The sequence below is a fragment of the Simochromis diagramma genome, unplaced genomic scaffold (genome assembly GCF_900408965.1).
Source record: "Simochromis diagramma unplaced genomic scaffold, fSimDia1.1 OVJJ01000802.1, whole genome shotgun sequence".
Lineage (NCBI taxonomy): Eukaryota > Metazoa > Chordata > Actinopteri > Cichliformes > Cichlidae > Simochromis > Simochromis diagramma.
Genome location: NW_024387492.1, coordinates 13220564 through 13246316, shown reverse-complemented (window position 1 = coordinate 13246316; position 25753 = coordinate 13220564). Strand labels below are relative to the sequence as shown.

The window sequence follows — 25753 nt, the reverse complement described above, 5'->3', positions numbered from 1 at the left end:
GCATCCTCATCCACAAAGAGGGAGCCGGGCTGTTTTGTCTTTCCTCTCGGCTCTGTCGTTTATCCCCCGTCGCTGCTCTGCTGCAGTGTGTCCAACGTCAGCACGCGGGGAGCAGAAGCCATAAGATGAAGAAACGTTATGTGGACGCGAACAGGCTACGGAAGATGAAAAAGCTGAAAATCACGGAGAAGCTGTCTGAAAGGTAGCGAGCCGCGGCGCCCGGCGGCTGCTTTTGTTGTGGTGGCCGTCTTTGTGTAGATTTCAGCCGTCGTCATCCCGCTCACCTGTCTGACTCGCATCCCATCACCTCCATCCGCCCGTCACATCCTGAGCCAGCGTGGCGCTTTAATTAGCCTCAGTGCGGCGGAATTAAGGCGCAAATGTTGCACCGGGTTACTTCAGCCCGCCTTGTTTACAGAATAAAAACAGAAGCTGTGCAAGTTGACGTCGGCCTACTTTCGTCTCATCTGCATTCTCACTGCCTGCTCTATCCTCCACTCTTAATCGCGCGTGAAATTAACACGGCCACATTGCGTTTTGTTTATTTATTTCCATTCGTCCTTTGGAAAAATAGAAACAAACGCGCATTCCTCTTTGGCTTATTTGGCACACAAAATCTGGAAGCGTCTAGACTGAGTCCAGACAAGAAAAGACACGCAAATAAGAACGGAACACCACTTTTTCTGTTCATTGTGCACCTTTCTTTCTTTCTTTCTTTCCACAAAAAACAACACATGCAAGAGATGGTGTTTATTTTTGAGATTTAGACGTCCTATTTTATTTTGTGTGCCAGTCACATATTAAATTTCTTGCTCTTTGTGTGCAGTGATTTCACACAAACACATATAATTGAATTACTACAAAGCAGATAAGAACTTGATTGGAGAATTAAAGACGTTGTGGTGATTCCTTTACACTTCACTAGCTTGTTTGGTAATTATATTTAGTGATAGTGCTAAATACAATAAAGGGCGCTATTTCAATAACATCATATAGAGAACTAAAGTTACATCAGCTCTGCTTGGGAGTTTTATAGGCCAATTAAGCATGCTACTCAAGGAGAATAAGATAATAAAAAAGACTATATTGGGCTTCTAGGATGGATTTAATATGCTGTTTAAAAGCCCTCTCCCAGCTGATTCTAATTTATTTTCTAATTTTTTGTACAACAACCTGCACAGTTAGCAGTTAGTTATAATATAAATACAAGTGAGATTAATTGAAATGCATTCTTTATAAGTAAAATTAAAAGGCTGTTGTGGACTTGCAGAAGGATGCTGTGGTGCTCCCTCTCTCCTCCAGATGAAATATTGCCATGGTTACCAAACAAAGAAGGGGTGATGTGATAGCAGCCTATGGATGAGCAGAACAAAGGAGGAAAACCACAGCTCCTGTTTGGCTTGCGGCTGCCTAATAAAATGAGGGAACAGTCATTGTTCTTGTTATAGTGGCCCTGCTTAAAAGGAAGGACTGTATTTTTAAGACACAGCTGGCTCAATTAGAGGTTAATGCCGTTTTTGCAGTTTCCCGTCTCATACTGGGCTGTGTGTGAGTATCTGGTGCTTTATCTGACAGCCTTTATTTACTGGATTCAGAGGAAGAGGCACGTTTGTTTGCCATGAGCTCAAAGTGAAATAATAATAATGGAGGTGGATTGATTTTTTCCTTCTTCTTTTTAATAATGTCTGCATGTCTTTATAGCGCGTACACCTTCCTGAAGTTTATGGTGATGTGGACACTGGTGCTGCTGGCAGACTTCATCCTTGAATTCAGACTGGAGTACCTGTGGCCGTGCTGGCTCTTCTTTGGGAGCGTGTACACCACTTTCCACTGCCATGGGCTGGTGAGGACTCCTGCTGTGTGTGATTTCATATTCTGTGCACTGGCCCGGATGATGATAAGCCAGCCAGTGATGAGTAGTAGGCTTCACGCAGTGAACAAGAACATGGCTTTTCTTCTATTTTCAGTGAATTACTCACATTTTACTTTCCTGTTGTTGTTGTTTTTCTTTCTTTCCCTTTTTGTTTGCAGGTTATTTGTGTTGTTTTTGTTTGCGCTGCCTTCACTCTGGACATCTTTTGTTTAATTTTTGTTCCTTTGCACTGGCTGTTCTTTGTGGCGAGCACCTATGTGTTATTCAATTACATATGGCACACAGGTGAGTATGACAATTATCATCCACTTGGCAAAATCTGCCCAACTTTCTTCATCTCATAAAATCAAAATTATTCTCTTATTTTAATTTAGTAGTAATTTTCTTCTCATCTGATTATTTTTCCTCAGAGAAGGGCATCTGTATATCAACTGTGTCTCTGTGGATCCTGCTCGTGTACACAGAGGCTTCACTTCGACTCAAAGACCTTAAAACCTCACATGCCAACCTGTCCCATCTTTTTGCCGCTCACTGGTATGTTTATTTGATACAAAATGTATAAAGTTTAGATTTAGTATTTAATATTTCATCACTGAAATATTATATACTGACTACTTTCTAATATTTATAATTTATTCCGGCACAGTTAATGTGGAGCACCCACAATTTCCTTGTACATGTACAATGACAATAAAGGGCTGATCTATTCTATTCTAACTGCCTTGTATTCACTTTCAGTATTGGATATCCTGTAGTTTATCTGGGGTTTGATGCCACCTGCTACTTCACCAACATCTTTAAGCTGCGCATACAGAAAGCAGTGCAGAGTGAGAATGACTTCCACATGCACCTCCTTCAGCACTCGCTCCCCCCAGGCCTGCAGGTTTATCCCAAGACAGGCACAGATGGCAGCAGCAGTGAGTCTGTGCACCTGCACCATCTACCTACCATTCTTACTATCTGGAGGGTTTTTCACTCTTCTTTTGGTTTCGGTCGTTCTTGTTTTCAAGCTGACAGTTTATTACAATCTCCACTTATGGAGCCACTCAGTCAGGTGATTACAACAAACATTTGTGAGTCAGTTCGCTGAGAAGACGCAGACAGTAAAAGTCCCAAGCTGAAACTGTATTTAATAACCTCCTAGAACATGATGTGTTGCTGCTGGCACAACAAAGTAAGCAATCTTCTTGTTACTGCAACTGTTTGACGCTTTGTGCTATCAAAATATTTCAGAGTGCTTCTGTTTTCATTTTCTGGCTAAATTACTAATTACAAACTCGGCACACATTACTAGTCAGTACTGGTGAGATTTGGACTGTATATAAAAGATGCAAGTAGAAACCACTGTGGTTCAAAATCCTGTGGTGGCCAAAGTAAGTCTAAATAAGAATCTTGTGCTGGACTTTTAAAAAGTTTTACAGCTTTTCCTATGGATAAAGACCTCCCCCACTGGCATTCATACTACACCAAAGTAATTGAGTGATTTTGACCATTTAAATCACTGAAAAGTTTTTGTTTTTAACTATGTATTGGGAAAATGTCTGTTTTTTTTACAATGTGCCCACAGTACTACCTTCCTACATACATGCATTTATTTTCTGTAATTTAACAAATAGGAGAATGTTTTATAATTCCAGGACAGTTTGGGCAATGATCCGTTAGAATGATTTCTGTAATTTAACACATGTTTTTCTTACAATTTAAGCTCAAAGAGTTGTCAAGTGACTTTCTTTCACTATAGCAACATTTCTTTATCATATAGAAGAACTGAGATTTTCTTAATATAAGAAAAACACCGTTTTTCTTATATTAAGGTATCTGAGGGATTAAATGTGTATTTAAACTTCTTTACACTGACAGAAAGGGGTGTTTCGGGTGCACTTAAGATCAAAGTGGGCTGTGTGTGCCCCATGATGTAAAATGGATTTGACATCCCTGGTGTAAACTGTGCAAAGCAGTGGAGAACCTATTTATCACTCCATAGAATCAGTGAAAGGACTGCAGGCAAATATTTTGGTTGGGTTAAGTCAGTGAGAATTCATTGTGATTAATAAGTAATTCTAGTGACTGATGCTGGCCCTGTTTAAAGTTTTAAAGTTTTAAAGAAGAAGAAGGTGTATTTTATTGGTCCCCGTGGGGAAAATCCCTCTCTGCATTTAACCCATTCACTCAGTGAAGCAGTAACTAAATGTTAGTTCATACCAAAGTGAGGATAGCCATAAATGTTTACTCATCCTAGATGTTTCTGAGCTCCATAGTAGACTCCTAAAACTGACCTGTTTTGATTTTACAGCCTCCAAATGGAAAGTCAAGCCTGAGTCGAGTCAGTATCAGTGTCAGAACGGTGCTGTGGTGGCCCAAGATGAGGCACACACCGTGGACTGCCTCCAGATTCGCAGCGAGGAGAGAGCAACAGAGAAAGGGTCACAGGAGGTGAGGTCAGCCGAACCAAACCGCCGGCCACCATCGTCATCGTCGTCATCATCTAAACCCAGTGTGGGTGAGTCCAAAGATCTGCTGCACAGCAGCACAGGAGGACCGGAATCATCAACAACTCCAGAAAATCTACCTCAAGAGGAGCACGGCAGCAAAGCAACGCGAGCAGCTAAGAACTCCTCACCAAAAGTCAGAAGAAGCAGCTCAAATACTCCTTCACCTCCTGCGGGAAGGACTGAGAAGAAACACAGGTCTAGCTCCAAAACAGTCAGCCCCAACAGGGATGCAGCAGAAAAGATTGCCACAGCAGCTCAGAGTTACCACACTGAACAGACAAGCAAGTAAGTATTTAGCTAAGCTTGACTCGGGTGATGCTTACAGCAGTGCTAAAATGTTGTTTTTTATCTTGAAGGCTGGAGCAGGAGCTGAGGAGGCTGAAGAGTGAGCTGCAGTCGAGCAGGCAGACCGAACAGGAGCTTCGGAGTCACATCTGCAACCTGACCAACAGCGAGAGGAGCCTTAGACCAGAGGTTTCCCTGCTCAGACAGTCCAACATGCTTCTCCAGAGCAAGTGAGTGTCCAGTTGTTATCACACAAAACCGGATTTTATAGTACTTAAAATACTGTAGCTACTGTCAGTAAATATGAAAAAATGTTTATCCCATCTTATCCAAACCTAAAGTGACAATGAAATTGTTTCTTCTGTCCATGAAACAAAGCAAAAGATTTGAACTTAACTGTCACTGTAGAATTAAAAACCTGCACAAGAAAAACAAAAGGTTTGTGTGTAAAGCTACAATATCAGATCAGGTGAATGTGCTGTATGAATGAAGTATAATATATCACTATATAAAAGAGAATATGATGAGATCACTGACTTTGCTGATCAGCTGCACTGCTGCAGACCTGCTTTGTCACACAAACCATTTTTATTACCTGTACGTTGCCACAGTATCTACTTTTTTTTATGTTTTTTTATGCAAATTTTGTTTCCACTCCTCCTTTTCCTCCAATATGTGACTCAGATTATCACTCTAAGCACATTTAGAGCTAAAAAAAAATGGGGGGAGGGAGGCTCAGTTAGTTATTTTATCCCACTACAGAGGTACTCCTAACACATTTACCACATCAAAGCCACGTCCAGCAGCCAAAGGCTATAAAATCGCATTTGAGAAGAGCGTGTTATGCAGTTTTGATCAGCACCACCAGCTTTGATAAGACATGCTCCAGTTTTTTAAAGGAAGGTGCTCTCCAGTGACTACAACAACTACAAGGATGATAAGAAACCTGTTTAACATTTATGTCTGTTTTTGAAGTATGCTTGACGCTGATCTCAAACGAGTCCATTTGCATGTGGCAGTAACCCACATATTGCTGCTCTTTTTCTGCAACTTATTTAAAACCACTTTAATGTCATCCCTTCAGGATTCTGTGCCTAACTAAAAACAAGCAGAGGGACAAGCAGACTTGTGTGATGCTGGAGAAGAAGACCAGAGCAGAGGCAGAGGCCAGACTCTCTGCTGAGAAGCAGTTGGCTGAGCTTCAGGCTCAAAAACTGGAGGAGGCGGCGAGCACAGCACGGAGTCTAACAAACAGGTAACCCACACTTTTAAATTCCCTCTTATATTTCCTGAAACTTGCTCTGAGTTAAATGTTGCTGTAAGCATGCGGCCAAACATTTGGTTTAAATGATGTTTACTTGCTTTCTTGTTGAGAGTTAGATGAGGAGATTAACATTATTTTGAGTAGCCTTCCTTAGCCAGTTAGCCTTGCGTTGTTCAGAGGTTAAGAAGGCTGCCAGTCATCACTTAGACCTTAAGCCTCAGTCACGCAGGCCCAGAGACCAGCCGGTGGCCCTCTGGCAACCAGCACTTGCTAAGTAAAAATGTGTATTCCTTAACTGCTCAGCATGAAGTTGCTGGGAGTCGGTCGGTGAAATCGGTTGCAAAGAGAGTGCTACAAAGAAAACTACCTTGCAGCTGCTTTGGTTGCTCACAGATTGCCACGGTCATCCTTACAGCAAGAATTATGATTCAGCAGGAAGTCTGTGCCATAGGTATGTCGTAACTGCAACCTCCACTGAAATCTTATACTGCAGCCTATGGTGTAACCTCCCTAGAAACATAAATACATGTTGAGTCAACACATGTAGTTACAACATTTTCTTAGAAAGTCACTGAACTCCATTTCTGGGTTATGTCGCAGTTTTTGAAGTTCCACTACAGCACAGTAAATAGTTATCCAGCATTTGCAGGCAAGTCAGCGACTTCCATGTAAACTAGGGGCGACCATGGCAACCTGCTAGTAATCAAAGCAATTGAAAGAGGTTTTCAGTGCAGCATCCTTTGTGAACAGCTTTACAACCACTCACCAACTGGTTGGGAATACATTTACCAGTCTTGAAGCCTGTGGGAACGAAACCATGCTAACCGCCACTTTACTGTTTAATTTGGCATTCTTTCGCTAAAGGTTAGCCAAGAAATAGTCCAATACAGGGTTGACACGTTTTAAAAAACAAGTGCCACTGACTGGATATTTTCTCTTCTTGATATTCTCTGTAAACCCTAGAGATGGTTGTGTGGGAAAATTCCAGTAGATCATCACTTTCTGAAATACAGGCACCATTCGCCGTGCTATAAACAAAGTGACTTTGATCGCTTTTATTCTTCATTCTGATCTCTTTGAATGTATCTGCAAGCGTGAATGAACTGAGTTGCTTCCATGTGATTGGCTGATGAGATATTTGCGCTAATGAGCTGTTCAACAGGCGTACTTGAGTGGCCAAAGAGCGTATGCTATCTTCGAACAAAGCCGAGCTAGCTGCTTTTCCCGCGTTCCTGTCTTAGCTCTAAGCTAACCAAGAGTGACATTGATCTTTTCCTCTAATTCTCTGCAAGAAAACAGATGATTCTTTAATCTACCATAAGCAGTTACTTCTTTTAAAGAAATCTCTCGTGTGTGTGTTCAAAATAATTGAAAGAGAAAACATCAGTGTTTATAATGCAAATCAAATGTTCTGTTTCTTTCTGTGGAAACTGGTCTTCAGTTCCCGCCAAAGCCTCTCTGTCACTGCTCAAACGCTCTCATTTTCTCCGTTTCCCACACCAGGCAGGAACACTGTGAAACCCAAATGTTAAGGAAAAAGGTTAAAGAGCTAGAGACAGAGTACAAACAACTACAACTGGAGTATCAAGTGAAAGACAGTCGTGTGGTAGATCTAGAGAGTGATGTTGAGGTATCTTTTTACTCTATTTGGGAATGAACTTGTGCATTTAAGTGTCTGTGAGTCTCAAGTGATCCAGTGCTCGGTTGTCCTCAGTTTGGTCATGAAGTCCTTCTTTTGCCGTTTGATTTGCTGTTTCTGATTTTTGTGTGTTTAACTCCTTTTGTTCTCTAAGAAAACAGAATGGTTTTCATTGAGGAACTTGAGCATTTTTTTTGTAATCCGTTTTATTTCGGCCTGCAGTCACCATAATGCACTCTGTCATCACATCAGTATGCAGCATTACTGTATGGGTGTTTTTGTGTGACATTAGGTGTGTAAATTGTGGTTCTGTGTGGTATTTGATGTCATTTTAGTGGCATACTTTCCATGGAGCATGCTGTACTAGAAGCCAGGTCTTTCATAAAAACATTACACTTTTTTATCACCTTTCACAAAAGGCAAATTGTTAACCTAGAAAGAGTCATCTTTCAAAATATCTTAATGATAATGTGCTGCAGATTTTATGTTTTTTGAATGGCTGGCTGGCCGTCATCACTGTTTGGAAGTAATTATGTGTGTGGTGCATTGGTTTTCTGAGCGTAAACTGTGCCTGTCTGAAATACAAAAAAAAGAAAAAGATACTCAGGAAACCAAAGCACCAACTCCCACAGGTGGTCGCTGCAGGAATTACTACTGGCATTTTGATGTTTTGCACTTATTCTTACCGCTAATGTGTTCTCTGGACTCAGGCTTTGGGAAAGTACCGCTGTGTGGAAAAAGAGACAGATATGCTGCTGTCCACTTTGTCAGCCATGCAGGAAAAGGCTCAACATCTGGAGTACAACCTGAGCGCTGAGACTCGCATCAAACTGGACCTCTTCTCTGCGCTGGGAGATGCCCGCAGACAGCTAGAAATCGCCCAAGGTTGATATACTTATTTCTGATATTAATTTAGATCAGGGGTGTCAAACCCACCTGACAGCTTTGGAAAATGTGAAGGATACTATGACATAAATTTGGGACTTTTATTGTATTTTCAGAGGTTTTACAGGTTTTTCATATGGATAAAGACCTCCCCCACTGGCATTCATACGACACCAAAGTACTTAAGTGATAGATAAACTATTAAATGACAGAAAGGGGTCCACATTAATGTAAAACCAAAAGAAAATATATTTTCTGTGACTTAATAAAACCTATTTTATAATTACAGGACAGTCTAGACAGTGACTAACCAGAATTTCTTCTGTAATTTTATACATTTATTTCTTACAATTTATGCTCAAAGAGTCGTCAGATGACTTTCAGCAATTTCTTTATCATGTAGACGATCTACCGTTTTTCTTATATTAAGATCTCTGAGGGATTCGGTGTCTAGTTAAAATTATTTACACTTAATCCGTTAAATCCTGAACCATGACATAAATGCCAGAAAATTCAATTTGTTTGAAAATGAAGTGTTTAGTCAACCCTCTGGGGAAAAATGTTATATATTAATTAGTTAAAAATCATACTGATGATGTAAAAGTCTCAAAAACTCATGTATCAAATATGATGTGCTTTAAACGGACTGTAAAATCAGTTTGACATCCCTGATTTACATCACTGTGTTTTTTCGCCTTCTTCAGTTTGATCTGCAAACTGCCATTAGATTAGAAATTACTGTCAAGGTAATAACTATGATATGTGGGGCAAATTGTGAGTCGGATTGAACAGCACCACCGTGTGACTGCTGGGATTTTTAAAAATTGTTTATTTAATGTTTTTCTTTTAGCATTGTCGTGGTTCCCTCAAAAAAAAAGAAAGAAGCCAAATTGATTACTTTTGGGTTATCACAAAATACACAAAAACATATTTGGAAACAAATTCTTCACAAATTGATGCCAGTTATGATAAATTACATAGACAATAGTATTGGGCCACACCTCGTAATCTTTGAGTTCAGTTTTTGTTCAGTGACATTGCCTTTACAAGCAATTGTAAAAGAAAGAATGAGCTGTTCTAAAGAGCTTAGTGATAGTGGGAGCTTCATGGCATGGGTTTCCATTGCTGAGCAGTTCCTGTAGGTGTAGTTTGTAGTTGCTCCAGTACTTTTGTTTATATGTTGTATTTTGGAAGCTTGAATCCAATTGGCAGTAGTAAAAAGCTAATGTTAAGTAATATACAAACTACTAGACCATGCTCACATGGCTTCATCAGTGCCAGTGCGTATGATTAGGATAATACAATGAGGCGTATTATCCCCAAGAACTTCTGTAATCTTCCTTTAAGCCACTTGTCAGTAACATAGAAAGTATAAAAGATGGATGCAGCCATGATGTTACCGATTGGTTAATGAAGTCCCGATTTGAAGCAGTTTTGGCATTTCAGCTTTTTACCCATCAGTCGTAAAAGGCTGATGGGGTATTGTTGTCAGCATAGACGTCCAAGATACAGTAGGTGTTCAAATCTCTGTCACCTTAACCTCAAGGTTGATCTGCCTGAAAAACTGAGGGTACCAGATGGTCAAGCCTCTGAGCGTACCATGGATGATGCCGCTGTCTGACTCTAACATGGACCTTTATTTACAAAGTGAACTTCTTGTTTCATCAGTACGACCTGAAACTATCAGTTGAGACTGCGTATACATCAGAAAGTGTGTGCTGAGGTGACAGAGCGAGGCTGCTGAGAGCTGTTCACCGTGCATTCCCCTCCTGGCCATTAGAAAGAAAAAGTTTTGCACTAGCTTAATTTTTTCCTTTGTACTGTCTTTGGCAAGTGCTTTTTTTAATGGTTAGTGAGAGACTATGAAAGTGGCTCTGTGGTGTAGTGGTTAACACATTCACTTAACATGTGAAATGTTCCCAGTTTGAGAGCAGGTGGAGACATAACCCCAGCCTCTAGAGGTCACAGGCTACTGTAATCCTACTGCCAGTCTCAGGCCTGGAGAAATGTCAGAGCTGTGCTAAACTGCAGATCTGATTTCAGGCATTCGACCAAAAATCCATTAAATTAAACCCAATGATTTTGTGGTTTAATAGAGGGTGTTTTAACATTTCAGTTGTCAGACCTCACACGACCACTTCTCCTCCTTGTGGGGAATTTCAGCCAAATGTAGATAACACCCTTGATACCACAAATCTTAGTGATGAGTTTAGACTACTTCTGCTCAGATAAAGTCTTCTTTGAATAATCCATCTAGCTTATTACCTCGATTTGAGTTTAAGGTTAAGATTAAGGGGATTTTGCATGGACAGAGAAAATCTTGTTCAGCTTACATTCGAGTGCAGAAATAACAGAAATCCTATGCGTTGCAGCTCATTCAGTATCTATCTCCTTACATCTACACCTTCCTCTGACAGATAAGGTGATGAAGCAGGACAGGGAGATAAGTGAGATGAAGAAGAAGATTGCCGAGGTGATGGCGGTGAGCCCCGGCATGTCCTACATGGCGCCCCGGCCCCACGTGCCACAGAATCTCACCAAGTTGCTCAACTCCGAGCGCTACGTGTTGAATCCACGAGCACTGATGTACCAGTGTTTGAAGAAATAGGGGACGTCCCAGAGCTTTCACACCTCATCAGAACTCGTCAGATCCGGACGAGTTTATCACAGAGCTAAACAACACCGCGAAGTCCTCTACTTCCAGCCATGAGTGGAACCAGGCCAAGCCTCCACGAGTCGAATGCCTTTTGCTGCACTGATGGTGCTAACTTGATATTATTCTGTATATTTCCTGTTTTCTGCCACATCACAGGTCGAAGAGTTTCACTCCAAAATGAGGTATCTAATATGCAGAGCTGGTCATTTTTTTGAAGGAAAAAAAAAAAGGTTTACTTATCCCAATTAAATACAAATGCAGGTGTCAGCAGAGATACAAACCAAGTAGATTTATCTGAATGAAGACCTGGTGCCCGATGTGGACATGCCCAGAGGAAGATGGCACTGACAGGTTCTCTGCTGCAGCTGTAAAATATTTAATTAAACCGCTCTTTACAGTTTAACTCCTGGCATGAAAGTAAAACTAACCAACATTATTTAAGTCTGTTCATGTGTTAAACTTACAGATGTGTAAGAATTCAGTTTTCTTGATCTGCTGCAATACTGACAAGAAGATTCAAAGTAATATCTTGTTTAAGCCCTATTTGTCAGTATTTATTAGAACAAAATGATCACTGAGGTCCAGCAGTACAGGTACTGATCATAAAATTAAGAAAACAGTGGCTGACTTCTGTTCCGGTGTCTCAGTCAGTCGTGACAGTCAAACCACGTGACTCTGAAACTGGAAATGGAAATCAGCCATCAGGCTTTTTTCATCGTCTCGGCTTTTCTTTGAAAAAGAGGCCATATTTTAGACTTAAATCTTTAACGGATTTTGGGCAAATATTGGAGTTGTGAACATTATTTACATTCATGTCTAAACATGATTATAGAAAGATGAGAAATTCGTATACAGACTTTTGTCAAAGCCTCAGTGGTTATGATAATGAACTTGTTTCTCTAAATGTCTCTATTGGAGAAAAAAATTTGAATAATAAATTTGGTATATATATATATATGCACACATTTATATAACCTGGTCAGCTACATCATTAAAACCACCAGCTGAATAATGTGCACGACCCTCTTGAGCCATGAAAACCTTCACGGATCTGCCCTGCTGCAGGTCCTCGGATCGCTGCATGTTTACTGTAGGTTTTGAGTTGGGCTCGATTTGGATTGAGAGTTCGGATTGAGACCCTTTAAGAGGAGGGACTACTCTTCTATGGTCTCTTCAGGTGTCTGTTGTCCCAAACTGAGTACCGTCACCGCCTTAGGTTGTTTTCTGCGCTTCTTCATATGCTTATGAGCACTTTTTGTGGGAGAATGCGGCCATCGGGAAACGCCATTACCATGTAGCGGGTCAGAGCTTCCTGGAATTGCTAGAAGCTCTGACCCGGACCCGAAAACAGATGAGTGGGTGGGTTTCAAAGTAAATTTAAAATCTTCCTGCTGAAAATTATAACAAGATGATCAATGTTGTTCACTTCACCTGTCTGGTTTTAATGTTGTGGCCGATCCTCGTACCATTCTATCAAAGTGTAAATGTGACTATTTAACATACCCCAAATGTTTAAAACAAGTATGCACCAAGATGTTCTTGTGTGTGCCTGTAAATAGAGATTTAGGAGTATCTTAATTGTGCTGAAATTCAGACAAAATATGTGCGTTCAACACAGAGCTTTGGAATGAAACCCTTCAGAGTTGGAATATTCCTGCATAACAGGCGGCATCTTTGTATGAATATTCCTGGTTGCCATCCGGGAGACTCTTGAGAATAGTTAAGTGATGTTTTATTGTCTTACTGACCTGATAATTTTTTTAAAAGAAAGCTCACTTCAGCTGCGACTGAGAGCCCGCTATTTTTTTGATGTTTGGCAGCTCGTGGCTCCACAGTGGCATCTGGAAAAGAGAGACCGCGACCTTGCCCGAGAAGTAAAGCAGAGCCGGGAAGGACAAGGGGGACGGTGTTGACGAAACATGGCTCACGGATGAAATTACTGTGCCTATATACTTTCAAACTCGGAAGTAAAACACAAATTTTAATGTGAAAGAGTAATGTGTTTAAATTGAAGTGCTATGTACTGTTTTTGTAGTTTTTGCTTCATTTCTTTCTTAATTTTTTTTTTTTACTCAGTGTACAGAATTGACAAATTACCCACGCAGCTGAAAAACACTCATGAACTGGATGTCGCCATTTTGGTAGCTTTTTATTTAGAGCGTGTTTCTAGGGTGTTTTATATCAAAAATATTTTTTAGTCTTGCTGTTCTTCCTATACTGCTGTCATTTTGTACGGCACTGTGTTTGTCAGCATGAAATGTGTTTTATTCAACCGTTATTTGAGCACACATTGTGACTTTATGTACATGGATGTACTTGTACAAGGGCTACAGTTTCTTAACGTTTTTGGACGAACAATTGTCAATTCAAACGATGATGCTCTGAGGCTGGAGATCACACTCCTGATACACCAGGACCCTGTTTTGTATAAATTATTTGAGTTATCAAATGAGTCTCATTTGTGCAGACGTGTGCATGTTCCTTCACTCAGGAGCCATTTATGGTGTCATTTTCTGACTTTGAAGGTAAAACGAGCAAAATTGACTTCTTCTGCAAATGGAAGTGCTTTCTGAAAACTTTAGTGTAATGGCTAATAAAGATCATCTTCATAAACATTTTGGCCTCACAAGAGATCAACAAGAGACACTGAGATTATTTAAGATGATCTCCTTTTCTGATCTGTAGATTCATGCTGAACTAAGTTACAGAGTGCCTTTGGGGCATGGGTTTGAAGACATTTTGAACTCGGTTACTTACTCGTTACTTTCAGAGTAACTAGTTACTAGGGAAAGTAACTTTGGTTTTACTCAGAATTCTCTTATTAATGTGTTGCTCGACTAACTGAATACCCAGCAAGGATGCCAGTCTTCTAGCTTGCTTACATGTTAGCACTATCCTGCCACAAGTGCACTGTGCCACCCAATGGCCTGAACCTAAAATGGCAGTGTAGTAGTGAGAGTGCAAGTTAATGATGAAAGGAATGAAACTAAATTAGAAATGAACAATGTTTGTTTTATGTGTCACTTTTTATCGTTCTCTTTTAATCTATTTCTATTGTTTCAAACGTCCATAAATGCAAACACATCATTTTGGGGTTGATGCAGCAGTACTGTCATCGTACGTAGTATCACTAGGAAGCAGCAGTGGATCGCAAAACACGACATACAGTGTGTTGAAACTTTTGAAAGGTATATTTATTTTTGCCATTGAAATGGGCAGAAAGTATACTTTTAGCAGTGCCAACATTAAACTATGCCTCAGACCATTTACGAGCTGCAAGTATCAAAATAGTGCAAAAATGGTTCAACATAAACACAGTTTGTCCATTCTTTGTAAACTTAACTGAAAACAGCTGAACTGCATCAACTGTGCAAGTTTGCCCGTCAGTTCAGTACTGACGGACAAACTTAAAAGTATTTTCAGCCTCACAAAGAGAAATAAAATAAATAACAAATATTTTCAGCCTCACAAATAGTCAATATTTAACCAAAATAATATTTCCTCCAGTCGGGCCATGTAGATAAGTAAAATATGATGGTAGATTAAGTGCTTCAGTTGTCTAAGATTCTAGCCTACGTCATAGCGTCACGTGCGCTTTTTACGTCCAACACGGAAACTGCAGTCGTGGTGCTTTCGATTGTGCTCGGAACTCGGAAATTCTGCCTTCCGACTAGGAAGATGTAGGTAAATCCAGACTGCAGATGAGCTGAATATGTGTTTAGTAGTAATTTGTTTTTGTAGAGGGCTAGCAAAACAACCGTTTTCGAAGGCGTCGCCATATTGAAATCCCGGCTTCTCTGACGAGACTAACTAGAACGCCGTTTACTCGAGTGTGACATCATTCCCAGGTTCGTATTCCGATTTCCGAGGTAAAACGAACGCAACACACGAATAACGACCCTATATCCCAGTAACGATAAACGCGTTATTGGTTTTGGCATAATAACTAGTTATCGTGCTCGTTACTACAATAATAACGTAGTTAATGTAGTTACTTAATAACGCGTCTCTACATTGCTGGAGACAAACCTGACAAGCAGAGACCCACAAACAAGCAGCAACCGAAGGTGGCTGCAGTAAAGGCCTGGGAGGGACGGGGAAACAGCTTTCGGTGAGGGTTTTTTTTTTTTTTTTAAATTATTATTATTATTATTTAAATCATCTCTGTTGTGTACATGCTTAAAGTTGATCACAGAATAAAAATCTTTTAAAAAAGACAAGCAAAAAAAACCCCTAATGGACTGGAGATTGTGACCCTTGGAGTGGTTGTAAAATTGATTCAGTGGGAGTTTTTAAACAGAGCTGATTTTTAGTTCTCTGGAAATGTAGAAGTAATGAAAATGCAGAAAAAAACCAAGGCGATTTATAATGAGATGGATGGAATGTAAATTCCATCCATCTCTCATATACTTCAAGGGCCTGTAACTTGGAATAGTGTGATAGGACTTCATGAGATATGCCAAAATTATGCAAATAAACCAGATTTTAAGGAGGTTGGGTAGGAAGCACTGTTGAGTCCCCATGGAAAGACCAAGGCAGATAACTTTAACTCTGGTCTGAGCACAAATAAGAATGATGATTTTTCTATTATTTGCTTATTAGTTGATCTGTTTGTTATTGATAAAAAGAAGATGCCACACAACAATATCATTAAGTGCTGACAGTGTAATTTTTTTTATTTCAGGAAGTGAAAAAAGAGGGTAATGCAGAGACAGAGCAGTGTCCAGCATACAGTGCACAAGATGTTTACAAGCATGCCAGGCAGCGCCACACTCGTCTCTCACAGTATCAACAGACCCTGTCACAGCATGGAGACACCGAGACTGGATCACCGACTGAATTTCAATCTCTAAATCTTAACTTCCGGTTGGTGTACACGAGAAACAAGCCACAGGACATCTCCCAACAGGATACAGAAATGTGCAAACTAGCAGAGAGATCCCCAGACACTTAACAGATAAAGAGCGGTCTGAGCCAATTAGCTGAACTTCTCAAAAGATTTTAGCTCAGGTATCCATGAAGGAAACCTATGTCAGAGCTACTCGAGCTAAAGGTTGATAGGCCTAAGCTGACACAAGTCTCTACATGGTACATTATCAGAGTAAATCTTTAAAAAAAAAAAAACAAAAAAAACCTAAACAAACTCCAGAAGCAAGTCTACCGCATGCATCGGTTTCCATTTAGGCATGGAAAAGCATACATGCATTCACCAACCTCAATGATGATCATCCATCACATGCTTAAAACACTAGAGGAAGCCCACATGGAGCGAACAAACACCCTGTTTGTAAAATGTCACCTACAGACAACTTTTCATTAACCTAACCCCGACTCATAAGTGCTGCAATTCCCTACTTATAGTAGCTGGACCGCAGTGAAGCGGTGCCACCTTTTTGTTGTGATAAATAAGTGTGTGATTTTAAAGAAAAGGGGCAAGTAAAAGCATACATTCAAACACCCACCGGCCTTAGTGCTGGAACTGAAGTACAATACACACTGAGAAAAAGATGTAACACAAATAAATAGTTTGATCTTTTGAATATTTTTTTATCTGTAGCTCTTTCGATTGTTTTTCAGCTGCATTTCATGAATATGTTGCACAATTTCAGATCTGTAAAGTAAAACTGATACTCGCTTGATGCGATTCAGCCTTCCAGAAGTGATACAAGATACGATGATTCCTCACTCACTGCTCAGGACACAGTTTAAAGGACCAGACAACCAGATTTAACCCTACATTACCATCTCTCACACACACACACACTCACACACAAGACAAAGTTTTTCCATACAGACAACTATTAAACAGTGTAAAGTGAAAAAATGTTTAAAATACAATTTTAACACTGACTTAAGGAAAATACTTTTACCACCCCCTTTTTAATTTTCTTGCTTACCTCTAACATTTCTTCACTACTTCAGAACTGAAAGAAATAGGCCAAACTGTGAAAACATTTGTATTTTCCATTGCAACTAGGATTTCCTCTTAATAGAGAAGCAGATGGCTGTATTTGGTGGGAAAACAAAGTGATCTAAAGCAACAACCACTTAGTGGCAGCTTTTCCCACTAGAAGATACAAGAACAGGCTGTGGGATCTGCAGTCAGACCAAGGCTTCCTCCTCTGTCCTCGCAAAGGCTTTCCTGCAACTCGGAGGTGAAGCAAAAGCTAGTCCCGCTGTAAATGGATGAGGAAGGCTGAAAGAAGGCCTGGCGAGTCCTCGGCTATGAGGAAACAGTCACCGGATTGAGCGAACCATTCCGGCTGTAAAACTTAGAGAAGGCCTCTTCGAGAACAGATGCGAGTCGAGGCTGATCGCCCTGAAATGAAAAGGCAGTGAGGTCAAAGTAATCTTTCTAATTGTTCTCTGATAGCAGTATGTGGTAACTTCACGGATAAAACCTCACCTCACTGATAAACCCCAGCTGAACGAGCTCCACAGCTAGCTCCTGCACGTTCTCATCTGAACAAAAACACAATATTTAAATAGTGATAGGGTTACAAAGCATTTAGATGCCTACTTTGTCCTGTCCTATCGTTTGTAACAGTTGCATCACCTGAGAAATGATCAGTGCCAAAGTCACAGGTTACAGCACTCAAATTAGATATTTAGTTACTTTTTCAAATAAGCATTTCATCGCTTAAGAGGTACCTATGTGCAGCTTAAAATAGTCCACCTGCACTACCTACAAAGCCCACAAGGGGGCCATGGCCCACACTAAGAAGTGAATGCAGAGCAGGCCGAACAGACTGGACAACATGACCAACTTGCGCAAGCTAACTGAAAAGGGGTGTTTATTTTTAGTGGGCAACACTGTAACATATCGGATGACTTTTAATAGTGTGACGTATAAAGTTACTTTTAAAAGCAACATTACCCAGCACTGCTTATGAGTGCAATGTAAGGGTAGCAATGCAACAAATATCAGCAGCAGATCGTAGCAATATTCTTTGAGATAGTGTGTCTTTAAGTATTTTTTGGGGGGGAGGGGGTTTCTAAATCGTAGTATCATTAGTATATCTTTAAGTTCTCTGCTTTGAGTTAAACCTCTACAGCAAACCTGTGCACTGCTCCCTTGAAAAAGCATTTAAAACCATTTTCTCACTTGTGAAAGGCATGCAAAAATGAAAGCATGGTGAAATATTATTCTCAAAACAAGACGCTCACTTGGTAACAAATCACAGCTCAAGTGCCTGTTCAGTTTGTCCTCAAGTTTCAACAGCAAGGTCAGCTGAAAGTAGAATGAAAGCAGTCCATTCAGAGTTCTAACAAAGCACGTTCACATGTAGTACAGATGTCGTTACTTCATCACTCAGCAGGTTGGCAGAGCTGTGACTTACGTGATGTTTCGTGCCCTCGTCAACAGGCTCAATATTACACTGCATCTGAAGGACCTTCAAGGACCAAAAGGAAAACTGTTTAATGCATTGACAGGTTGGGATTAAAATGATTTCAAGTTTTTATTATTATTATTTATAAAGGAAAATGCTGATAAAGACAACAGCCATGCATTATCATTTTGTTTTTATGGTATTAAAATCTATGTAGATTAGTGCTTTCTGCTCTTACCTTCCTTGTCTCAAGCTCTGCGGGTTCAGGGGTCGGGGTTTTGACCGATGGGGGAACTATGGGTGACTTCACAGCCTCCTGCTGGGGTTGCTGAGGACAGGGGACCCCAAATGCAGTCAGAGGGTAGATTCCATTCCTGTTAAATCAACGTCAAATGTAAGCCACCACAGCTTTAGTTAAAATGTGGCAGTTGCACATTGCTCAATGCATCCAAAAAAGATTTTACTGAACACACAACAAACACAACCACAGCTTCCTGTTTTTGATTTCAGTGCAGCGGAAACAACTCTCATTTCACTTTCCTTAGCCGATTTTGCCAACTGATCCAAGCTTTAAAGTGAGAAAATTTATAACCAACTGCAAATGTGTTAAAAACTGCATTTCCAGCTGTTCTCTTACCTTACATCTTCCAGAAATTTGTCCAGCTCAAGAGCAGGAAACTGGGAAAGCCTAGAGCAAAAGAAAGACTATTATTTCCACTCCAGTAATTAAACAGTCAGAAAACTTTAGACATAGTAGGACTTAATGAAAGGCAATGATGATAAACTAAAGATGATCAAATCACAGAAATCATCAAATCTCCACAATTTACATTTCCTACATTTACACTCAGACTTACTTCATCTGAATCCCCTCTTTGCCCTCAACGATAACCAGGTTAGGGTCCATGTTCTTTGTCATCTCTTCTAAAGCATTTTCAGGAATCATGTCTGAGGTAAACAGAGAAGATCACTATTAAAGAAAAACACCGATCAATGATAGTTAGTTTTCCAAAATAAGAACAACATTACAGGCAATTTGTGTGACTGTGCTTAAGTCTTCAAGTCTTTGTGCCTGCAGATTGCATAACAAAGTATTTTGGCATACGATGGAAGAGTCATAATGACTGTAACTGCTAACCTGTTCCATCTCACTTATTTATGGCTTTAAAAAATATTGACTATTTGTCCTTTAAAAGCTGCGGACATTATTTCAAACTGCTTATGTTACTGCAATAAAGTCTAAGTATAGATATTTGGTAGGTGTGTTAGTGTTTTATTGGGGCTCTGCTGAGCAGAATGCCCAGTCGATGCTGCCAAAACAGCAAGCTTGAAGAACAGGGAATCAAGTGTATTATTAAAGTGAAAGTATGTGTTTATAAAGGATCAGATTTTCCGCGTGTGTGTGTGTGTGTGTGTGTGTGTGTGTGTGTGTGTGTGCGTGTGTGCGTGCGTGTCTGCGCGCGCGCGTGCTTTGACTCACGCTGGTGGCTGACAATGCAGTGTGCAGCCAGCAGCTTCAGTAAGGGCACCTCAAACAAGGCCTGGTGAAACAGCAGCTCCTTGGCTGTGGGTCGCTTACTGGGGTCGACCTCCAGACACTTCTGGATAAACTCCTGAAACACACGCAGGTTATAAATCTCTCTTCCAAACAGCCACGAGAACTTTAGATGCTTGCTTGCTCCTCGCTCACCCGTTGCAGCGGGTCCTCTAAGGACTGAATGGCACTGTTTATGGCTTCTTGGGACACATAGGACGAATCTCCGTTACTTTGGATTTCCAACACAGCCATCTGAGCAAGTGAATGGACAAAGGAGAGATTCATGAAATAAACAGGAGCCTTCAGTCAACAACAGTCGCTGTTATGGTACAAAAGAAGGATTTTTAAGACAGAAATAACAGGTTGAGCATTCACTGTTTTTGGTCTTCAGGCAAACTGCGCTCATATTACCACAGTAACAACAGAGCAGGTGACTAACAGCTAGGAGCAGAAAAAGGCATCGCCTCACCTCTAAGGCGCACATTCCAAAGGAATAGATATCCACAGCTGTGGTAACATTGGCAACAGCTGAAAGCAGACGGAAGCCTAATCAGTATCACAGAAACACAACTGCACACCTCAGAAGCATAAAACGATACACCGGGAGGACCTCACCTCCATATTCTGGAGCAAAAAAGTGAAGGCTCTTCTGCTCTTCCCGGCAGGTTTTCACATGGTTATTGATAGTGTCAGGAGCAACTGAAGAAAAAAAGAAAATAACAGTGAACATCTTCAACACAGAAACCAAACCGTTACTGAAGACACTGCAAACTGCTTTAAACGATCCGTGGAACCCACCTGAGCCAATTTTGATGAGGCCATTGTGCTGGATGAAGATGGTGTCACAGGTGAGGTTGCCATGAATGATGGGAGGTTCACATGAGTGCAGGTAACTGGAGAATAGCAAACAGTGGTCAAAAATAAAAACCAGGACCTTTGTACCATAGCTAACCTAATAAAGCTGTAATAAATGTATCTCATATTAGTGTAGCAGTGAATCATGTCAGTGCCACACCCCCCAAATACTGTGACAGAGAACACCAACCTGAGAGCAGATAGGATCTGTGTGCACCAGCGCTTCCAGGCCTGTCAGATAAGAACAACAAACAGAGAAGTTAATATCTTTAAACATGATTTTTAATTAACCATGTTTGATCTCTCAAATGTATCAACATTTCAAAATCCACCCACCTTTTCATTCATTGTCTTGTGGTTCTTTTTTGTCTTCTTCAAAAACTGTTTGAGGCTTCCTGAGGACATGTATTCAGTGATGAAAATAACCTGCAGACAAAAGACAATATTGAATTCAAATAAGAATCCGGGCCATTGTGCCTGTGTTTATATCATTTGATGAAATGATCAAAGAATAAAACGATGAAACAAACTCCTACCCTCGCTCTGTTTTCTTTGACATCTGCCCAGTACTTATGGAACTTCACAATGTTCAAATGCTCCAGCTGGATCAAATTGTCAAACACGGCTTTGACTTTTTCCTTTGGTGAAAACAAGAAAAAAAATGAAACACTTTACTCATAAATGAAAAATCCCATATGTTCTTGTTTTACTGCAGACAAGTTAAAGAGTCAAACAGAGTCTAAACAATATTAAGATCCAAATCTTCTTAGCATACTGTGCTTCTTAGCACAGTATGCCTATTAACCAAAAGGTTAATATGCAAATTCCACAGTGTTAATTATGGGTAATTCAGCTTTATTCTCTTTCTGTACAGACCATAAAATCGTTTTTTTCTTTGTTGTTTTGGTATGGCAGGCCTGTAACTATATGGCTTCATTTCTTTTAAAACTCTAAACACTACAATAAACTACTAAAATCTTCACTGAACCTCCACCCCTAATAACCTGAGGTCATAACATGACAAGAGCCTCGAACTATCCAGTCCCTGAAGAGCTCGAGCTGGTAGCTAACCAACACAGAACTACTAACAGATTCATTGTATCAGAAAGCAGTGAGCAGCAGGGTCGATCTTGAACTAAATCCACCCCTGGAGACAAAATTAGAATGAGAGAATCTAAAAATCTTGTTCCTCAAAGTATTTAAAAAAATAATAAACAAAAGCTTTGAATCAGATGGATCATTGCGACAAATATTGCAGAGGCGAGATTGTGCCAAAAAAGTGATTGTCTGCTAAATTGTGATTTCAAATATGTCTAATATCTTTACTGGTACTGGTAAACAGACTGCAGTGAACTGCATTTTATGAAGGAGTTAGATATAAAATAAAGAAATGACATGTTTGGTGAGTATCCTAACGTGCTGTACCTACATTATAATCAATCTACTCCTTTTTTTCGCCCTTAAAATATCTTTATAGAACTTTGATGTTATATTTGTTACAATTTCCACTGCCCTCTCGGCCAAATGTCTCTTGAAAAAGACATTTATATAACAGTCACTTTGCCAAAAAAACGATTGCAGCATCTACCTTGTAATAGGAATGTTCTTTGTGGCTCAAAATGACTTAATAACACTCATGGGAGGTATGTTTGAGATAGTTTTGCCACAATCCTTTTTTGAGAATTACCATAAATCGCTTTTTGGCACAACAGGAAGGAGAATCCAAAGTAGGCTGGAAGAAGACGGCCTGCACTTCTTCACTTTTCCAGAAAGGTAACCAAATCAATCAATCATAGCTCCTCATATCACGACGGACAAAGTCCGAATTCTTTCTGACTCTTTAGTTAAACAAGAATTTGATTTGCTGCCCATAATTTTGTGACCTGTAGCATAAAACTGTCATTGCTGTTTCCACCACTGACTCCAGGTGTCGCCAAATCAACCAGGACTGAAATCTTTTTAGACAGCAAGTTGAAATACAGATTGTACTGTTCTGTTCTTGTAGTCCACACACTCCCTCCCTTCCAAATTTCTGATTTGTTTCTGCAACTACACGGGTACAGCGTGAACTCTGCTATGGGTTCTGGTCACAATGAGTCCAACAACTTGCCTAAGGAGCTTAAAACCAAAGAGGAAAAAAGCAGCAGTATTACAGAAAAGAGAGCAACAAATCCCATTAAAAAAATCCTTAAAACCATTGTTAGGCTGTTTTGTTGCTTCCAAGTATGCTGTTAGTTCCAACAATCATATAACTGACCATAACTGTGGTTTTTCCTGCATATACAAAAGAGGTTTTGGCCATCAATCAAGTTTAAATATCAGTTTTGTTTATGAAATTGCCAAAGAGCAGTACAGAAAGCAGAAAAATGCACAGGCTTCTGTTGAGTAAGGTGACAGAGACCTGCACCATCACTACATATAGGTCAATCGTGGTTACGTGCACATCACCCTGTGCTTTAGCTGTATTTTACCACACCGGCCTCGCTCTGCACCCACCTCTTGCAGTTTGAAATTCTTTCTTTCCGAGAACATGACCTCATTCCACACCACCTCGACTCCTTCTTCTGTGTCCATGGCCAAGTAAGCATTATCAATCCCAGGCACATTGCGCTGATTCACCTTTAGGGGGGTAAAAAAATAAATACATAAATAATGCACCAGGTGTTTATCCAAGTTAAGTTTGTGGAGAAAAAAAAAAACTGCCCCCCCCCTCCCTACCTCTTCTCTGCGTTTCTGCCAGCGTCCACAGGGGCTCTCCTCCAAAATCTCTGACTCATCCTCACTCTCCTCTTCCTCATCCTCCGTGGCAGCAGTAGCAGGAGGCTGGGTCACCATGGACACGGGCGGAGACACGGATGACACACCTTGACCTGTGGGTGCAGCGGCCGCGGACTCCGGCTTCACTTCCTGGACAGTGTCCGGGGCCTGCTTGCTCTCCCCCTCAGACATCTTCCCGGTTGTCAGGCCCAGCAGCCCGCTGCAGGACACACAAAATGACCCACCGGAATATAAACGCCACACTACATAATGTCATTTCTCATCTGCTGGGGCTGTACGACTGTTATTAGAAAGCTAGCAAGGCAACAACATGTAACTACGTGGTGGCTGTAGCCGGCTAATCTAGCTGCAGGTGAAGAGTCACCGTGGACACTTTGCAAAAGGAAGTTAGCTCCAACGGGAAAGGCCACAATAAGTCACAATTATGAGCACAAACACATGGACATACATGTTATAGATGGGAGATGAGACGATGCCAGCTCCAGTTTAACAGACTCCCGTCGCCGCAGAGCAATCCGGGCCGGAGGTTTAGCTCTGTCAGCTGCGAATCTTCAATGTTTCTCGGCGGAGTTGCAGCTAGCTTTGCGGAGCTACGTTGCGAACTTCAACGACAGCAGACACAGCTAACGAAGAGTCTACGAGACACCCAGAACCTTTACTTTACTAACTCTGACATTAAACGTCTGTCGCTGTTTGTACTTGCTAGACCTCGTCAGTCGGAGCAGTCCTCCGCCCCTTACCTCTTCTCAAGACTCTTGCTAATGTGAGCTCTGACAACAGCCGCTGGTAGTGCGAGTAAACGTCACAGCACCACAGTCCTAAGTGTTGATTAAAGCATCACGACCATCACAGGAGCTCAGCACAGGAAGCACGGGCAGGCTAACCGTACCATTATCGTTATATCCTCGAACACAGTGGCTAACTGACTTGAGAGCTAGGTTAACATTTAGCCAGATATGATGGCGACAACTTCCAGATGCACACTGCACTACGAGCTCGGGCACGTCAAAGCCGTTGTGGGTTGCCAGATACAATGCTTTGAATCCCCCTTCTCGGGAGTTCAGATCGTTCCCACGTAACTTACACGGTGTTGCCTTCTTCTTATACATTTATCCCACTTCACTGTTAAAAAATCAAGCTGATTTTAATAGCAGACAAAATTACACAAAAAAGGGGAAAACATAGTCTTTTAAGTGATGATTTACTAAAGGAAAAACCAAAAACGGGACGTGTGAAAAATGAATTTCCCCCTAAACATAATTTTTTTGTGTCACACTTGGTACAGTACAGCTTTTGGGCTGATTAGCAATAAGTCTTTATCATTATCATCAAGTTAAAATTGAGCATCAGAATGGGGAGAAGGGGATTTAAGAGACTGTTTAAGTGAGTGTTTTCAGGATCTGCTGGGATTTTCCAAATCAGCTACCTCTGGGGTTTACAGAGAATGGTCAGAAAATATCCAGCAAGAAGTTAAGTATTTGTATCCAAAAGTCAAAATGATAAATAAGTCAAATTTGCAACATTTGATTTGGTAGGCCATCATTTTACCTGATAATTTTAAGACAGTTAAACATAATCAGTTTGATTTATTCATGTAAAGGGAGCCACAAATGAAGAAGAAGATTTAGAAGGCATGAATGTCATAATGCTTCGTTATTAAAGGACTGGGGGGGAAAGCGTGTTTCTCTCAGACCTGGCAACCAGTGTTTAACGGCCTTCCTTTTTGTATTTGTTATGGGCATTGACTGACAGACATGTAGGCCAACTGAATAGTGAATGCCGGTGAATGGTTGTCTTTGTCAGCCAAATAAAACCATTCACAAGGAAGTCAGTGTCATTGCGTTTGTTTTACCGCTAGGTGTCTTTTCAGTCTACACGACTAATGTTGAATTAAACTGGGTTTAAATTGAGTCCAAATTCAAGCAGAACACACCACTTAATTTGTTTTTTAATTGAAAATGTTTACCTCCTGACTTTTGACTTTGTGTTGTACATAATTAGGTTTGTGTAAAGGTATTAAATCCAAAATATCGTAGAGTCTGCATTAAATATTTATTTATAGATAGTATAACAGCCTTTTCTGTCGATATGTAGATATTTGTGTAGTATTATGCTGCATTTTTTAATATTTTGTGGTTTCAAGGTAAGATAAAGTTAC

General features: G+C 40.5%; 2 protein-coding genes across 2 annotated transcripts; one reads left to right on the top strand and one right to left on the bottom strand.

Annotated features, from left to right (window-relative positions):
* si:dkey-12h9.6 (macoilin-1) lies at nucleotides 1–12437 on the top strand. Its single transcript, XM_040018462.1, has 11 exons — nucleotides 1–202; nucleotides 1702–1843; nucleotides 2032–2158; nucleotides 2284–2407; nucleotides 2612–2790; nucleotides 4167–4650; nucleotides 4722–4880; nucleotides 5735–5905; nucleotides 7418–7544; nucleotides 8264–8438; nucleotides 10856–12437. Exons 1-11 carry the CDS (start codon nucleotides 126–128, stop codon nucleotides 11044–11046), a joined length of 1956 nt encoding a protein of 651 aa, XP_039874396.1. The 5' UTR covers nucleotides 1–125; the 3' UTR covers nucleotides 11047–12437.
* Nucleotides 12438–15744: 3307 nt separating this feature from the next.
* On the bottom strand, nucleotides 15745–24617 carry nrbp1 (nuclear receptor binding protein 1). Its single transcript, XM_040018463.1, has 19 exons — nucleotides 24336–24617; nucleotides 24044–24230; nucleotides 23536–23794; nucleotides 23314–23436; nucleotides 21354–21455; nucleotides 21154–21243; nucleotides 21008–21048; nucleotides 20761–20855; nucleotides 20578–20661; nucleotides 20432–20490; nucleotides 20116–20214; nucleotides 19906–20038; nucleotides 19283–19373; nucleotides 19063–19113; nucleotides 18664–18799; nucleotides 18435–18488; nucleotides 18262–18325; nucleotides 17501–17556; nucleotides 15745–17413 (listed from the first exon to the last, which is right to left on the bottom strand). The coding sequence occupies exons 3-19, from the start codon at nucleotides 23764–23766 to the stop codon at nucleotides 17318–17320; spliced, it is 1605 nt and encodes a 534-aa protein (XP_039874397.1). The 5' UTR covers nucleotides 23767–23794; nucleotides 24044–24230; nucleotides 24336–24617; the 3' UTR covers nucleotides 15745–17317.
* Between the last annotated feature and the right edge of the window lie 1136 nt (nucleotides 24618–25753).

What these genes read in the sequence shown, in the direction of transcription:
- si:dkey-12h9.6 (XM_040018462.1), top strand. Translation starts at nt 126, where the DNA reads ATGAAGAAACGTTATGTGGACGCGAACAGGCTACGGAAGATGAAAAAG. An exon ending in ACGGAGAAGCTGTCTGAAAG is followed by an intron (nt 203 to 1,701) that starts GTAGCGAGCCGC and finishes ATGTCTTTATAG; the next exon opens with CGCGTACACCTTCCTGAAGT. An exon ending in GCACGGAGTCTAACAAACAG is followed by an intron (nt 5,906 to 7,417) that starts GTAACCCACACT and finishes TTCCCACACCAG; the next exon opens with GCAGGAACACTGTGAAACCC.
- nrbp1 (XM_040018463.1), bottom strand. Translation starts at nt 23,766, where the DNA reads ATGTCTGAGGGGGAGAGCAAGCAGGCCCCGGACACTGTCCAGGAAGTG. An exon ending in CAGATCCTATCTGCTCTCAG is followed by an intron (nt 20,856 to 21,007) that starts GTTGGTGTTCTC and finishes GCTATTCTCCAG; the next exon opens with TTACCTGCACTCATGTGAAC. An exon ending in CAGAGCTTGAGACAAGGAAG is followed by an intron (nt 18,489 to 18,663) that starts GTAAGAGCAGAA and finishes TGGTCCTTGAAG; the next exon opens with GTCCTTCAGATGCAGTGTAA.